Source organism: Eubalaena glacialis, chromosome 1, assembly GCF_028564815.1.
Source record: "Eubalaena glacialis isolate mEubGla1 chromosome 1, mEubGla1.1.hap2.+ XY, whole genome shotgun sequence".
Classification (NCBI taxonomy): Eukaryota; Metazoa; Chordata; class Mammalia; order Artiodactyla; family Balaenidae; genus Eubalaena; species Eubalaena glacialis.
In genome coordinates, this window is record NC_083716.1 from 29,985,330 (window position 1) to 30,003,819 (window position 18,490).

At 38.1% G+C, this 18,490-nt stretch overlaps 1 protein-coding gene across 3 annotated transcripts in view; it reads left to right on the forward strand.

Annotated features, from left to right (window-relative positions):
* Nucleotides 1-18,490, forward strand: part of HPSE2 (heparanase 2 (inactive)) — a 632,120-nt gene that overhangs the window by 388,801 nt on the left and 224,829 nt on the right. For all 3 annotated transcript variants that reach the window (XM_061194590.1, XM_061194599.1, XM_061194604.1), the window contains one exon: nt 17,673-17,720. In XM_061194590.1, coding sequence (XP_061050573.1) covers nt 17,673-17,720 — 48 coding nt within the window. The remainder of the gene's footprint in view (nt 1-17,672; nt 17,721-18,490) is intronic.

Consider the following 18,490-nt stretch of genomic DNA (forward strand, 5'->3'; position numbering starts at 1 on the left):
TGGCATTTTTTCCCCTTTAATTTAATGTGAGAGACAGCAGAACAGGTTTGTATTTTGAGACTTATTCAGGAGAGAAGAAGAGCTAGATGATACAAGAGATCAAGGATATAACCAAAATGAGAAGTTCTTTAAGGCTAGAAGAAATGGAATCCAGAGGCATTGGCCTTCATTAAATGGAGGGACAATTATACCAGGGTAACAGAAAATAAGAAACAAATATTTTTCTATGTCAGAGATTAAAAAGTCATACTGAGGAGACACTTCTACCCAGTATATAAGGTATAGTTAAGGCATCCCAGTTTGTGTACATGGTGTAATTTTGGGCACATAGATGCTAGTTTGTTGTGAATAAGTCAAGAACTTGGACACAATAGTTGGCAACAGATGAAAGAAATGATTATGTGACTGGGTGGTGTGGTGACAAGTTGTGAGGCCTACTTCCCCATACATTTGAAAACTAATAGCACTCAAGAGACTAGAAAAAATTACATAGGGCAAGAAGGAAAGGTACTGATGAACATTGTTTTTCTTTTATGTGCCAGAAAAAATGGGTATTTACCTTTCTTAATGTATATGTACTAAATATACAGTGAAATATAACTTTAAACACATAAACATTCCCAGTGACTCAACCAACAATAACAAAAATGTCAGCACTCTAAATTACCAGCTCTGTAGTTTTTCCAATCCTCCTGGTTATACAGATATAATTTTATGTAGTTGTGATCATTGTATATGCATCATTTTGAATTCTGCATTTTTTGCTCATTGCTTTATATTGCCCCTTCCTTATTTCTACATAGTTCTCATATTTGTCGTTCTTAATACCAGTAAAATATTCCCTTGCATTAATGTACTGAATTCTGCCTAAGCATTCCCTCACTGCTGGGCATTTGGGCTGTTTCCAGTTTTTGTCTGTAATATATAGCACAGCTGTAAACATCTTTATACAAATAGGTTTTTAAAAAATTTCTTTTGAATTACAACCTTGGGCTATATTCCAAAAAGCTGGGTTTCTGGGTCAAAGTACTGTATATAATAATTTTTATGGCTCTTGTATTTGTTGCCAAATTTCTTTTCAGAACAGTTTCACCGGGTTGAAGGGCAGCAATGTATTAGTGTATCTTTGTCCCAATACTCTACAACAATGAGTATTATTTTTATTAATTTACTCTATTTTAATTAATGCAAGATTGTACCTCATGGTCATTTAAATTTGAATCCTGTTAACTGTGAAAAGAACCAAACATTTTCCAAAACTTTATGTTGTCTCCTTTCCCCTTATTCCACATTTGACTAATGACACAATAACCATTTTGCCTGAGGCACAGACCAGGAGGTCATTTTAGATTCATTCCTCTCCTTTGTTCACAGTCTCCATTAGTTAGTTATTAAGTTTTGTTATTTCTGACTTCTTAGTATCACTCATATCCCATCTTCCTTTCATTTTTATTTTAAACCTTATCATTTTTCCTTCTAAACAATTTCTCCATATCTAGTCTCAGACTCTAATTTCTCCTTACAGATTTCTGAGTAATTTTTTTAAAATGCAACATGTGGTCAAGTCACTCTTGCTTGAAATCCAAACCCTTTCACATGTACCCCTGGCCTTTAGGGTCCAGTACCTGCCTTCTTTGCAGCTAGTCAGTAGCTACACACCCTTGCACAACCTGCACTTAGTACATCAAAGTATATGTCCATCTTAGGAGATGCCACACTTTTTTACCTTTGCACCTTTTTATTTTGTGTCGTTTTCTTTGGAATACCACTCTCTTCCCTTATTTTTCTTCTTTCCAATAGATCTTCTCTGACATCTTCAGGCAGGATTTCTTATCACCTCCTCTGTCCTTATATGGTACTTTATTTTTCTGCTATAGCACTTATCAAATTGATGATAACTTACTTATTTACCTATCTGTCTCCCCTAACAGACTGTAGACTAAGGTCAAGACTTGGTCTATGTTTTATTGATTCTGTAGCCTTCAGAATCTAGGAATAGCTTTAGTTTTATAGAGCCAAACTAATTTTTAAGCTTAGAAAAGCTTAAAACTACTTAGGTATTTACTGGACTATATAGGACTATCTTCCCAGTTAGGATATGAACAAACAGAGATAGAATCTTCATGTTTGTGTCTTCAGATACTACCATGTTGCCTGAAATATGGGAAGTACTTAATAAAATGCTTGTTATATTATTTCCATTTCCTCATTCAGGAACTGGCTTTTCCCAGTTATTGATTTTTATCTAAAGGCATAAGTAGTGTTCCTTAGGGTTTTATTATTTTCCTCTGCTTTTCTTTTGTAAACTTTTATGCATCATCTATGTAATGACAATTTTATCTTAATGTATTGCTTTTCTTATTACTTTGAAATATGTTTTTATTGCTTCAGAAGTTACTTTTTATTATAGTTGTTCTTATCCATTTTCTTGTTGGTTGTCTTTTCTGTTTCTTTCCTTATACAGTTAGGATAAAGTTACTATTTCATTTTCACATAGCCTTTTAAAATGTTTTAATTTTCAATGTTAGGCTCTTTAACTTATTTGGAGTTTATTGCTGCATGTACTATAGAGTAAGGACCTAATCTATTTTTTGGTGATGTGACAGTGTCAAGAAAAGCAGGTATTCATTGAAAGCATGTTTACTGAGGCTTTTTGGGGGGCTTTCAAATCATAGGGAGATGAATACTAAATTATCTCTCAATAAACATTTATTGAACAGCTATTTCATGTTTGATCCTTGCTTAAGTGTTGGGTTTATATTGATGAATAAAGCCAAAGTAACTCTTATCCTCTTGGAGCTTAGCAAGACAGAGCCACAGTAAATAAGAAAACAAATTATCCCAAATTGTATATAATTCTATGAAGGAAATGATCAGGATACCTGGAGTTGGAGGATTTATTTGGACAAGGTGATCAGAGAAGACTTATCTGAGGAACAATTTATTTAAGCCAAGAACAAAAGAATAAGAAGAGGCCAATTGTTCAAAGATCAGAGTGAAAAAAGTTTTAGATAGAGGTGGTAGGTCGTGTTTGTCAATGTCCTGAATCAGAAACAAGGTTAAGGCATTTGAGCAATAGAAAGATGGGAATTATAGTGAGCAAAAGGAGAGCAGTAGGAGATGAGAATGCATAGACAGGCAAGAACCAGATCATTACTGAACCATGTATACCATGGAAAAGAGGTTGTGTATTTTATTCTCTGAGCAATGGAAAGCTATTACAGGGTTTTTATAAGGGCAGCAACATGTACCAGAGTCTACTCTGTTTTGTGTGCCAAATAGATTTTAAGGTGCAAAAGTAAGAAATCAAAAGAGTTCAGTAAGGAGGGTTTTCACTATGAGGTGTGTGTGTGTGATTGGGTTAAGGTAATGGCAGAAGAGATGGAGAGAAGTTAAGGTAGACTTGCTTTGTTGATGGATATCCCAGCAAGGTGGGGGTGAGAGAATAGGAGGAATTAATAAAGGATGACTTCCACCTTTTGAACGTTAGCATCTCTCTTTCAAGAGCCATCACATGCAGAAAAGGGAGGTTTTCAAAAGGAAGTTACACCAAAATGAACACATATTCATACTCAGGAAACAGTATCTCTGGAGCAACAAAAGATGACTTTAAACTGCATTGGCGGGCTTCCCTGGTAGCACAATGGATAATAATCTGCCTGCCAATGCAGGGGACATGGGTTCGATCCCTGGTCCAGGAAGATCCCACATGCCGTGGAGCAACTAAGCCCGTGTGCCACAACTACTGAAGCCCACGCACCGTGCTCCGCAACAAGAGAAGCCCGCGCACCACAAGGAAGAGTATCCCCTGCTTGCTGCAACTAGAGAAAGCCCGCATGCAGTAACGACGACCCAACACAGCCAAAAATAAATAAATAAAATAAAAATAAAAATAAATAAACTACATTGGGTGTGCTTCAAGTTCAGGATAGTGATCTGAGCACAAGCTCCATTTCCTTCTGGAACATCATCCCAACTCCTATTAAAAACTGATAAAGAACAATTCTGTAATAACAAGCACACGAAAGAGGGATCATTAGCAGATGAGAGACTTCTGAAAGATTTCTATAAGACAGTAAACAGATGGAAGCCTGTTGACAGAGTAATCAGAGTGAGGAAGTGGCAACCCAGAGAACATGGGCTCTGAGAAAAGATAGAGAATCTGTCTTGCAGATAGGCTCAGAGGCCAGAGAGGGTGAGGTGGGAAAGGGGGACCAAGCCAAGGGGTTAATATGAAAGTCCGTCTTCAGAGGGACTACACCCACAACTCAACTCTCCCCTCCATCGTTTTAAGTCCCCTACCCTGCCTACAGAGCAAAGACAGCTCAGTCTGTCATCTCCTAGCAAATGCCAAACCAATAGTTAGGAACCTTCACCAAAAAAATACTGCCGGAATACCTGGGGATGAGCTAGTATTGCTAAGGTGGAGGTGCTTCTGCATAGTAAAATGCTGAGTAGAGCACTGTGGGATACCCTAGCCCAAAGGCTATCTGTGCCCTCCCTCCTCCCTCTCTAAAGGGAAGTGTGTTGGTCAACATGCTCTGACCACAAAATAGAGATCCCAGGGAAAGGAGAGACTTATCAAAAAACCCCCCATATATTCAACAGCTTAGAAAAATCTGCACCTACTACCTAGAAGAATCTATTTAGTCCTCAATTTTAAAAAATAAATAGATAGGCAAAGATCACAAGATATAAGAAGGAAACAAGTAACATAAAAGAGAAAAAACAAGACAAATACATTTAAAAAATTGACCCAAGAAGAATTATAATTCAAGATCAGAACTAGAAAAGTAAAAAGCTATAATTAGTATCCTTATAAAGATATAGTAAGATACTGTATTTATATATACTGTATTTTGTATACAGAGCAAAAAAATATTTTTTTAAACTAAATATATAATTGCTGAAATTAAGCCCAATAAATGTAAGGTAATGATTTCTTAGATATAACACTGAAAGCATAAGTGATAAAAGAAAACACTGATTAGCTGGACCTCATAAAAATTAAGAACTTTTGTGCATCAAATGATACCATCAAGAATGTGAACAGACACACATAATAGGAGAAAATATTTGCAAGTCATACAGCTGATAAGGAATTTATATCCAGAATATATATATATATATACACACACACATATCAATTCTTACAACTCAACAGTAATATGACAACCTGTTTAAAAATGACCAAAAGGGATTTGAATAGGCATTTCTCCAAAGAAGACATACAAATGGCCACTAAGTACATGAATAGATGTTCCACATCATTAGTCACTAGGAATGTGCAAATCAAAACCACAGTGAGATACCACTTTACATCCACTAGGATGGCTACAATCAAACAGACATACAAAAGCAAATGTTGGAGAGGACGTGGAGAAATTGGAACCCTCATACACTGCTGGTGGGCATATAATATGGTACAACTACTTTGGAAAACAGACTGGCAGTTACTTGAAAGGTTAAACATAGAGTTACCATATGACTTAGCAATTCCATTTCTAGGTATATACCCAAGAGAAATGAAAACATATGTCCACACAAAAACTTGTAAACTTATTTATTGTGGCATCATTCATAATAGCCAAAAAGTAGAAACAACCCAAATGTCCATCAACCAATGAATGGATAAATAAAATTCAGTAAATCCATACAATGGAATATTACTTGAAAATAAAGAGAACTGAAGTACCAACACATGTTGTCAGAGATGAACCTTGAAATCATCATGCTAACTGAAAGAAGCCAGTCACAAAAGCCCACACAGTGTATGGTTTCCTTTATATGAAATGTCCAGAATAGGCAAATCTATAGAGACAAAAAGTAGACTGGGTTGCCTAGACTGGTGAAGTTTTCAGGGAAATGGAGAGTGACTGCTCATGGGAATGGGGTTTCTTTTTGAAATTAAATATTCTAAAATTAGATTATGTTAATAGTTGCACAAATTTGTAAATATAATAAAAACTATTGAACTGTACAGTTAATGAGGGGATTATATGGTATTAAATTTTATCTCCGAAAAGCAGTTAAGAGTCCAATAAAAGAATTATAAGATAAAATCAAGGAAATCTCCCATACACAGAGTGTTGGACAGAGACAAAAAATTGGGGATGAAATCTTACTGGTATAAAAGATCAGTTCAGGATCCCCAACAGCTGTCTCATAGGATAACCAGATCCAGAAACAAGGAAGAAAATTATGGTTACAGAAAAGATTGAAAACCTTATCAACCTTTACAATGGAAAATTAAGGGGACAGTTGACAGAAAATAGGCGGTAAAAATGGAGAGAAGAAATATGACCCACACGGCTGATATCCTCTTATAATATGTATGGAGTTGGAAAATATTGTCTAAGCCATTGAAATAATAAATTGAGATGTGGAGAAGAGGAAGCCCAGTAAACCACGTACATGGAGTTAACCCTTGGTTAGAATGGATTATGGCAGCATTTCCTTAAATGTGCTCTGGAAAATATCAGTTCTGCAGGATAACAACATTATGTGGAGGGGGAAAAAAGTAAAAGGTTCCATAGTCAAGTAAGTTTGAGAAATACTGGGATATACAAATGTACTGAAACACTTTCCAGCATCTTTATTACATTAGCTTACATTCTGAATCTCCAAAAAGGGGATTTAGCACGCAGAATTTTAAAAATTTATTTGACCGTAGTCTTATTTTCCGAGACTACCTTGAGGGACTAGTGTTCCACTAACATGTTTGGACATCACTGACTTGGAATATGAGCCCTGCTTCAGGTGAGATATGGCCATAGAGCAAACAATAGCAAAAGAATTACAATTTGGAGAACTCAGGACTTGGACCATTTCAATAGCCCCATTACTGGTCTATTTGCTTCCATTCTTGTCCTCTCCAGTCTGTTCACCACTCAGCTGCCAGAAAATCTTTTACACACATAATTCACATGATGTCAGTCATTTGCTAAAGACTCTTTAATGACTTTTCATTGCTCTTAGAATAAAATTTAATCTCCTTACCACATCCAACAAGGCTCTGCAATGAGCAGCCTGGCTGCTGCCCAGCTCTTCATTTTTATCTTCTCCAGATTTCCCTTTTCCTTACTTCACTCAGGCCTCACTGGCCTGCTATGTGCTAAGTTTCTCTCTCTTTTTTTTTTTTTGGTGGGGGGCGGGGGTTGCACAACACATGCTTGTCTTTCTACCTAGAGTGTCCTCTCAGCTTGCCGCATGGCTGGTTTCTCCTCACCCATCGGAGTTCTTTCTTGAATAGCCTAGCTAAGTGATTCTCTATCAGCGCACTCTGTTAGTTCTCTTTATGGCATTTATCACAAGTTATAACTGCATATTTACTGTTTATTTTTTGCTTATAGATCATAAACTCCATGAGAGCAGGAAGTTGTCTGTTGTATTTACTAATATATATTCAGTGCTGGCAATAAGCCTAGCACACGGTGGGTGCTCCAATTTGTTGAATGAAGAATGGAAGTTATACTAATATTTTACAGAGTTGCTAGTGGCATATTCTAACCTGAACCTAGGTTAGAACAGAAAGCTATACAGGACCTTTAACTCCCATGGTGGCCCAGAGAGCTGTGGAAAGCATTCCAATTTGGGCAAAGAGGATAAAAGCAGGAGAATTAGGAAGGAAATAATGGTCTTTTCCATCACAGCAGACCACATTATGTATGCTGTGTGCTCAATGATCTACAAAACAGAAACAGAAAAATTGCCTTTTTATATCCAGAATTTCTATCTTTAGTTCTGTCTAATTACCAAAACTTCTACTAAGTGCCTAATGCTGATTTATAGACTCCACTGGTACTCAAAGCATAGACAGCAGTGAAAGCGGTATGGGTGGGTAAGGATGGAAAGTTCACTATGTTCCTATACACAGGCTCTCACTATGACTTTTGTGGGCCCTGGGCATTTTTGACCTCATGGGTCCCTTCCTCCATAAAGACATATTAAATCAACAGCCTTCTGTGTTCTACTGTAGTAAGTCAATATAGCAGGATTGGGGGCAAGGGTGGAAATAGCAGGAATGTGAAGAGCATACACTTTAGAACTAGATGAGACCCAGATCAGCTTCTAGCTAGGTCACCTTGAATTATTTAACCTCTCTAAAACCTCGATCTCCTCATTGGTAAAATGAGGCTACTGAAATTATCTATTTCTTAGGCTTGTTGTGAAGTTAAATGAGATAATGAATTGAAAGCGCTTAGTGTAGTTCCTGGCACAGTCCACACCTAAAGAAATGTCAGCTACAATTGTTAAGGACAAGTGAATTTCAAGTTGAAAAGGCAGGGTTTTTTTCTGACTTTTTGCCTATGACTCAATGTAGCCTTCTAAGCAGTTCAGAGAACTGAATGAGATTGAGAACTAGAAAGATTAGCTACAGTAACATTGCATTATAATGAGGGTGATCACAGCTCCTGCCTACAAACCTACTTACACCACATTCTTGTTTGGAGTGGGAAATTGCACAGTGGGGAACAATTTGGTGCACAGAGAAATCATCACAGTGTTATTCCTAATAATTGTTATGTTTTATTTCACCTGTGAAAGAGTATATGACTTAAACTACAGGAGGCGAGAACAATTTATTCCTCTTAGTTTATAAGAAGAGAGTTTCCTTCTCTGCCTGTAGAGAGAGGCAGGGCCTCCCAGCAGCTGTTCAGTGCTAATTAACAAGGAAGCAGTGGCTACTGTAAAGGTCTGCTCCCTAGCTGAGAATTATGCTAATGACTGCTTACTTCTAAACTTGCTTTTTTTTCTTTTTCTTTTTTGTTCCTGGACAGGACTTCTTTCTTGATTAGAGAGACAGCCTAATTCCTGACCCAAGCCCAAGGATATCAGTTATGGCTATTATGATGAAGGGTGTTTCTCTCTTCTTCTGTTGTCAGAGAAGTCAAATGGGGGTTAGAAAGAACATTGGAGAAGGAGACTGGTGTCCTGGGACATAGATTTAGGTTTGACACATACGGTCTTGGGAAATATCTTCCTCACTTTCTTTTTTTCCATTCCTTTCCTCCCTTCCCCATTCTACTTTCCCTAAGAACCCTACTTTTCCTCCAAGAATGACCTACCCTAACAGGTGCTGCTAAGATCACAATCTGTAAAAGGTGTGGCCCATGATCCTCCCTCAATGGAAGCACCTGGAGAGCTTCTTTAAAATGCAGCATGAGATATAGTACAGAGAGGTCCCGAGTCCCCTTTATCCAGTTTCTCCCAACAGTGACATCTTGTGACACTATACGACAATATCACCACTAGGACATTGGTATTGATACAGTGGAGATACAGACCATTTCTGTCACCACAGGGATATCTCATGTCACTCTTTCATCCTTCTCATTCTCGCTCTTTACTTAAAACTCCGGCCAACCACTAATCTGTTCTCTATTTCTATAATTTTGTCATTTCAAAAATGTTACATAAATGGAATAATATAATACGCAACCTTTTAGGGTTCGATTGTCCACTCAGCATAATGCCCTGGAGATTCAACCAGGTTGCTGCATGTGTCTATAGTTTGCTCCTTTTCATTACTGGTAGTGTTCCATGGTGTGGGTAGACTACATTTTGTTTAACCATTCTCTCACTGAAGGACATCTGGTCCTGTTGTTGTTTATTATGAATAAAGCTGCTATAAATATCTCTGTAAAACAAAATGCAGCATGATTCTTAGGCTCCAGCCCAGACCTACCCAACCAGAATGTGTGGGGATGGGACCTAGACATTGGCATTTGAACAGGGACTTCAGGGATTCTTTGCACCCCAAAGTATGAGAACTACTGCCCTATAATATAGACAGAGCAGGTCTTATTATCTTATTTTACAGATTAAGGAATGGAGGTACACAAATGCTAAATTATTTACCAATCTCACATTTATTGAGTGCCAGCAGTGTGCCTGGCAGTACCCTTGTTTCTTCATGTATGTTACCTTGTTCATCTTCACAATGCCTTTGGGAAGTAGGCTCTCTCCATTTGAAAACATTCAGGGAGGTTAAACAACTTACCCAGGGTCACATGGCTAATATGTTGTGGAGCCAGGTCTTAAATCAAGTATCTATCTGACTCCTAGGCCCATGCTCTTTCTACCTTGTGGTGCTGTTTTCCTGAATTTTCATCTTTGAGTGAAGCCACATGGTCTAGCATACCGGAAAAAATATATAATACTCTTCACCTTAGTTCCGTAGTTTTCACTCTCATAGACTCAGCTTCATACTGGGACTTGACCTTTTGGAAAGTCTGCTTTTCTGTGTGAAATTCTTCATGATATCTTGATGCATTTTTCCTCCTTCCCACCTGGCTCCACAGCCAGGACAAATCATATCAGGTCAGTTATAGCCTTCTTTGCCTGAATCCAGCAGCATTTTACACTGTCAAGACATGTCTGTCATAATATTCCCCTAACCAGCACCTTCCAGCTCCAGCCATAGCCTTCCAGATCTGTTTCAACATCTTCTTTCACCATCCCTCATCCCCCTGCTATTTGTCTTCATTCTAATCAAGCAAACCTATTTTGTCCTTTCTGTATTATTGTCTCACATCTGCCTCCATTTTATTCCAGACATTGTTCTATAGCCTCCCTCCTCCCAAGTCCCCATTAGCAGCATGAAATAGCCTTCATCTTGGGGGCCAGTTCCAGGTAATAGTGCCTGGCACCCTATCTTGAGAAGCATTCTTAGGCCAATTCTGAGATTAGGGAAAGAGTATTGAGATCTATTACCAAGGTCTACCATGGGTTCAGAAAAAGGGAGCACATATCATAAATTTGCCATCTCTGCATGGTTAAAGCAAGGGATTTAAAGTCAGAAATGGATTTGATTCTTAGCCCTGCAACTTATTAGTTGGGTGATCTTGAGCACAGTTTCTTCATCTATAAAATGAAAGTAATAATACCTACCTTATAAAATTGTACATTATGTAAACTGCTTACCAAGTGCCTGTCAATCAGTAAGTGGTAGCTAACTTATCTTTTCCTTTCTTCATTAAGATCCTTCTTAAATTAAGCCTCATGGATGTAACTTTTATTGGCAAGAGAGATTCTATGGAGAGTCTCACCCCTCTCAAGTCCCTGTATGTTAAAAACTCTATAAATCTATCAAATTAAGGGAATTATAAGTTAGAAGAGAAGCCTAAATAGAGCTGCACTAGCCATTAAAGTCAATGAACATATAGCCATGCTATTTATCAGCCTACTGCGAGTGTAATATTATATATAAATAGGGGTGGGGAGAGAAAAAGGAAGGGAGGGAGGGAGGGAGAGAGGAAGGGAGGCTTGAAGGGAGGAATGGAAGGAGAAAGAGAAACGGAGAGAGTAAAAAGAGAGAGAGAGAGGGTGGGGAAGAAAGAGATCAATATTTTATTTCTTCTAGAGCTTAATATATAGTTAACCTAGTATAGCTTATTATATAATTAGCCATGGAAATGTAAGTGACTTTGGACCAAATAGAAGATGCCTGGTTTGCTGTAACTCAAAATGAATAATTTCCTCACAAGTTTTTCCTAGCTTTTGTGTAGAATGGCTGTCACATCTTATTCATGTTAGTTACATAACCAAAGATCCTCCTTGTGGACAAGGAAAAGAAGGATCAGGCTGCCACACTCTTACTGAAGTTTGTAGTCATTTGGACATCCAGTTCCCCATGAAGGGTTTATCCTCTTTCCTGGGAGCAAAATTCAGAAACCAGTTTTCAGGGTTGCACTCTGTGGTCCAGAAGCAGAAATCAAACCCCAAAGACCATGAATAAAGATGTGCCTTATTATAAGAGAGAGCTGTGATATGCACTGGGAGAGAAGGCTCCACAACATTTCAGATACGTCATATGTGCAGGTGGATAACAAAGGAAAGAAATTCTCCCAGATTTGGGGTCCCTTGGGGGAGGAAAGGAACTCTCACAATGAAAGGGGATATTTTGTTCTTTTCCATAGCAGCATATTTGCTCCAGTGGGAAAGGTTTCCCAGTACTGAAAGGTCTGCCTGGCACTGGCCAATTTCCTTAGGTACAGGTCCTTGCCCCTTCCCTCTCTTATCCTTTTTTGAGTGACTGGATGTCAGCATGAGGACAGACATCTTCTGTTCTCTGAAATAATCATCCAAGATTTCTGTCTTCATAATTCAGGTATGGAGACATCCAACCTTGGAAAACCAAGATCTTTCCTTTTTGTCATTATTCACATCCTGGGTCTTCTTTTACTTGTTAATTCATAGACCTAAATCTAGGGATTAGAATGGAGGTGGATGGTTGAAAACGCTTGGATAATACTGGACCCTAAGCAGAACTTCGCTTTCCCGATGGTATTTCACTCCTGACAGCACTAGTCTGTGTGCATGTTATTCCACCTCTAATATTACTGCTGCTGAGCATTCTGCAGCTGTGTGGAAGTTATTCATTTATGTGGTTTGGGCCAGTTTCTGAGAAACAGGCAAAACTAAGGAGCAGAAGGATCCATCAATGTTAGATTTGAACAAAGAAAATTATAATCTTTTTGGACTTGTCCTCCGCAGTGCCAATATAGATATAAAAACAGAGTATGGAAATGATATAGATACACGGTAGATACAGAGAGCCCTAGTGTTCAGAGAGGGAACATGGGGCTGGAGAGAATTCACCAAATTCACTGGCTATAATATCTATTCCATGGAGTTTTGTCTAATCAGTTTCCTTTATGTGTTATTTCTGTCATTTGTTTTTGTTTTTCTAGTTTTTTTTTGTTTTGTTTTGTTTTTCTAGTTTTGTTTTTTTGTTTTTCTAGTTTTTTTTTTCAATCATTCAAAGACTTCTGAAAACAGAACATTTGCTCCATTTTAGATGAGTTTTATACACGTCTCAAAAAAACAAAGGTATGTTTAGTCAGCCTGGTAGTATTTGGAAATGCATATTTTGTTTGACATTATTCCTGAATTAGATTCTTCCTCGTCAGAATAAGTGTAGAAACGCTTCCATAATGTTCTCATCATTTTGCCAAGAGGGAGAAAGGAAGAATGTAGTTTACAACAGTTTTCATATGAACATATATTTAATAATTTTTTCCCGTAAAGTTAGCTAAAACAACTTTTCTACTGCTTAAATATGCTACTAAAGTTAAGATAATAATATCATTGGTCTAAACATATTAAATAGTGATTGACAAATTTTTTTAAATATTAAAATGAAATGAAAGTATATTTTACTATTTTGATTTCTTTTACAAAATAAGACTTTAGGTAAGGATCTGACTTTACTGTTTTCCCAAATAGCTACAAATCACATAGCACTATTAAAAACATGCTTCAGTTTTTCACATACTAAATTCTTTTCCATGTAATAAATTCTTATATATAAATTTTTGTAAAAAAATCTCTTCTGTTCCATAGATATCCTCACTAATTCCTGGTCTCTTTACTGAGATCTCCTGACTAATGCCTAGGAACGTTTTAATAATTGCAGGTTTTATGGTATATTTTAATATATGGTAGATCAAATAAATGTCTTTTCAGTATTACAGTTTTTTCAGACCATTCTTGGCTTCTTTCAGATGAATGTTAGAATGATTTTGCAAAGTTTCAAAAATAGAATGATTTTGCAAAGTTTCAAAAATATCTGATGGGATTTTTTTATTACCATTTCATTAAACCCATAAATTAGGTTAGGAAGAATAATTGATTTTCCTATCCAGAATCATGGTAGGTCTTTTCCTATATTCAATTTAAAAATATTTCTCTGTAAACTATATAATATTCTATATATGGGTCCAGTATATTTCATATTTAATTATAGATATTATAGATTTTCTTTGTGGGTGGGGGAGGGGTGTGGGGAGAAAATATTAGCATTACTTTAAATGTTCCTAACTCTAGTTTTCCCATTCTTTTTATAATGTAACTTTTGATAATGGAAGGTTATTTAAAGACTTAATTATCAACCTGTAGCAGAACAAACTATTCAATGCATATGAGGATCTCCAGATTATAGTATCATACATAACAAGTTTCCAGCTTCTAAGACACCAAATTAGATGTGTTCTTAATTGCCTGTCCAGAGCCTTTTAGCCAGGCAGGGCATTGATGATTATTTTTTCCTCCTAATTTTCTTGTGAATGTGTAACTGTTATCATCAATGACTATTTACTTCAAGTTCTTTGAGGCATTTTCAGAAGGATTGGAGTACATTCACCAACACCAGCATTAAAGTCTATTCCTGGATTGCCCATCTTAGGCAATGGCATTACCACAGTTAAAACTTAGGGGTTCTCTCTTACACCGCTTCCTCACTTAAACTCACCTGCCAAGTCCTCTTGAGTGCTCCAACAGTGTTTTTTTCAACTGTGTCTTTTTTCGTTCCCACATTTCAAAGCCTCCCATCACTCTGCGGTCATCTCCCTCCAGCTTTTCCACACCACACTACCTTTCACCTTTACCATAGCCAGAGTGATCTTCCTAAAACTCAAGTCTGATCATGACACACCCTCACTTGCTTAAGCACAGGATAAATCCAACATGCAGGAGGAGCTAGCTGTATTTTACAATATTGTGTTGGGTGCTAATCATACAAAGATAAATAAGACCTCGACTTGTACCGAGATGTTAAGGAATAAAGGCCAGATGTGTTAGCATCACAGGCTAGCAACTAGTTATCTGACCAGGCTGACTTCCTACCACTCCCTTACCTGTCCCCTGATATCCAGATATCCTGGGCTCCTGAGAAAACACTCACCTTGACTCTATCATGCTTTGCTCAAGCTGCTCTATGCCTGGCTTGCTCTTCATGGCAAAATCCTACCCTTCTTTCAATGCCAGATTCAACCTCTTGTGAGATGTGAAGCTTTACTCAATGCTTATCCCTCTTCTAACACCATAGAAGGTAGAGCTAGCTACTCCCTTGACTGCTCTCCCACAGCAGTTAGTTTGCACCAGTAATGCAACACAAAGAGACTAATTTGTCTCAGTGTCTGTCTTCTTGGCTTTACTGTGATTGTCTTATAGCAGAGGCCCTGAGTCAGTCACCTTTCGACACCTGCTCCAGCACCTAGTCTTACAAATAACACTGAAATGCTCAAGTCTGTGAGAGGAAGCCACAAGCAAAGAACGTGCTGAGGCCTTTTATTCTTTTTCTAAAAAATAGGGTAGTGTTTTCTCAAGGCAAAAATTCAACTTATTTTTTGCATCTTAATAATTCTTGGCCTCAGTGAAAACAGCTTGAAGGCAACATAGGGTTTGGAATCAGAAAACCTGAGTTTAGTCTGCACTACTCTATGAATTTGAACAAGTCGCATAACCTCTATGAGACTTACCAACCTCCACTATAAATTAGAAATATCTGCCTACCAGGGCTGTTTTGAGAGTTATATGAAATTATATACGTAAGAAGCTGAAAACAAATTTTAATGAGAAAGCACTCTAAATGTCAGTGTAATTTTTATTATGGTTATTTTTATATGTAAATGGAGGCAGTTTTACTTTTCAGAGATTTTAGAAATAATTTTGGAGGAGTAAAGCCCATGTAAATATATTTTAATATATATATATACTTTTTAATGACACTTGTATCTAAGTTTGCCTAGGTTTTCTAATTTTTAAAATATCCTGGGGAGAGGGTACAAAATTTCATTTCCCCCTCTTAATTTTTGGGTTATCCTACTTCTAAGATTACCATCAGGTTTCCACAGCTTAGAGTGCTTATGTGGCAGGTATAGCATTTTGGATCCTAATCTGTTTTCCTTCTCCCCGGACTTTTCCATTTTTCTCCTGTCTATTCAAGCAGATAGCTGGTTGTGTGCTTATTGACTCAGGGGTGGCACATGACAGGATGGAGAAGAGAATGCACAGCTTTTCCAGCTTTTGAATTTTAAAGGAAGAATCCTGGGCATAGGGCTAGAAATGGTGAGGAGAGTGGAGCTGCCCTCCCAGAGTCAAGAGATTTTTCTGGGCTAGAGAAAGGAGAGGAGAAGAGAAAGAGAAGTCCGTGGGCTCCAAAAGCAGAGGGTTGCTATGTCCTGCTTCCTAAGAAGTACTGCTAGGAGGGGTGGCATGATCCCATAAAAATGAGCTGGTTAGGGTGTCTGGAAATACTACTTCTCTAGCCAGTAGGGAAGTTAGTAACCTGTATAATGTGATTAATAATATCCACCTCACCAAGCAAAGCAATTTTGAGAATTATATGAAGGAATTACATGTGAATACCTGGTACTAAACAGGTATTCAGTAAATGTTATATTCCCTCCAATCCCCATTTATGTTTTGGTCCTGCTCAGCAAACCACTTTCATTCCTCAATCAACCCTATGCTCCATTTCCCACGTTCTTGCTCCTGGACTGCTGAGTGGTACTAGACAAAAAGAGGCAAAACCATACAGGCAAGAGCCAAGCTGCCTCCCCCTCCTGTTCTTTCCCCTTCCCCTCTCCCTCCCCCTTCTCCTTCCCCTCCTCATTGTCTCCCTACTCTCCGTCCTCTTCATCTTCTTTTATGAACATCACTCTGCTACTAAACAGTAGTCCTGGTATCCCTTCTCCTTCTCTCACCCAGTCCTGCAGAGACTCACTCCTCTTCCACCATCAGGGCAAAACAGAGACTCTGTCTGGGCAGCACAGCACGCCCTTTGCCCATGTGTCCTCCTGGCAAGGTTAGGCTGGAGTAGGGCAGGGATAGGGCATTCTTGACAAAATACCGTCCTTCTCCCTTCTCAGTGGACAAATTCTTTGTTTATGAAGTACTGATGGAAGATTGTTTCTGTCTGAGGAAAAGTTCCCTTCCAGGGTCTCAGAAAAGAGAATTGAAAGTAAGATCTGAAAGAACTGAGATGTTCCTTTTGATTTCCTGTGTCTGAGTGGTAACTCTCTCAAATAGTAACACGAGCCATGACAGCACATGGCCTCAGAACATGTGGATGGCTAAAAGGAGGCAGGTGGATAATTGAGTTATTCACAGACTTGCAGTTTATGATACCTTATGGAATCTGTGCGGCCTTGGATGCTTTCTCCTGTCACCGTGTTTCTGGTGGAACCCCAAGGGGCACAGGAGGGTGGCAAATTGCTAGCAAGACTTTGCTGAGTGCTTTGCAGGGAAACACGTCTGGTTTCCGTTTTGAGCTGAGCATCCTGGTCGAGACACTCAGTTCTCTACTTAGCTGCTCCAGAAATGGTTAAATTTCTCTATGTGGTGCTCAGGTTTCTACACTCAGACAGGTGTGGCAGCCCATCACTAGGGCATATTTGTTAGTGCTTCATACTTATATACTTATATAAATAAATTGGGTTTTCCCATGCTCTCTATAGAAGGAGAGGCCTGAGGTTTTTCAAAGGCATACGTTGTGTTGTCATCCTTGGAAAATATTATTGTTTGTCTCCTAGTAGATCTCAGAATCCTTAGAGAGTAGAAAATGTGACAGATAAGTTTTGATCACAGGGAAAGTGATGTGGGAGCCATCAGGCATGGGATTGGAATGACAGACGTAGGTATAATGCCATCTTGGGGTGTTGATTTCCACATGGTAAAGGATGTGTGGAGAGCTGAAAATGTGATTACTTTCACCTTCTGTACCTTTTAACTTCCAATACCTATGGATAGGCCATGGCTGTGGGCCCTCTCAGAAAGCATAGTTGCCCAAGGATTGGCCTGATCTCTGTCTCAGCTTATTTTATTTTAACCCTGGGGATATGGTTTACTTTAAGTTGCAATATCTTTGTTCTTTCTGTTTCCTACAGATTCATGAAGGTGGCAGGAAACACAGTGGATGCAGTTACCTGGCAACAGTAGGTATTCACCATTTTTGCTCTTACTTATTATCAGATGCTGTGAAATGAAAGATAAGTAGTTGTCATGAAGTTATAACTGAAATTTAATAAACTATCTTTCGTGCTCCAAGAAAAAAGTTAAAACTAACTCCAAAATTAGTTGTTGGCAATCAATAACTTTAATCATAATGAAAAATATTTTATTCTGCATTTATACTCTTAGTTTCTGTAAACAACAAGTTCAAAATATTTCCAGAAATTCTTATCCTCCTTCAGTTTGTCGTTGTGAGTCATGGATTGAGTGGGTCTGAGGATCTTGTCATTCCCTTGCTTAAAACCCCTCAGTGCCTTCCCTTTGCATGTAGACCACAAGCCAGACTCTCTACTCTGGCCTATAAGGCTCTTTGTGTTTGGCATCTGCTCTCGTCTGATGCCACCCTGCCCTTACTCATTCTGTCCCAACACACTGGTGAGGACTTTCAGTTTGTAGAGGGTTCACATGCATGTCTGCCTCAAGAACTTCTATGTGTCATTCCCTCTGCCTGGAATGCTGTTATCTTCATATTTTGTGTAGCTTACTCCTTCTCATCTCTTAAGATTCAGCTTACATGTCACCTCCTTCAAGAGGCCTTCCCTGATGATCCTATCTAAAGTAGACCCCCTATTTAATTCTTTTTCTTAGCTCGTTTTTCCATAGCACTTACCATAACTTACAATTACTATTTTTTATACTTGTTTTTGTAATTTGTGTGTTTTCTCTTTTACCAGAATAGCACTTATTCAGTTCA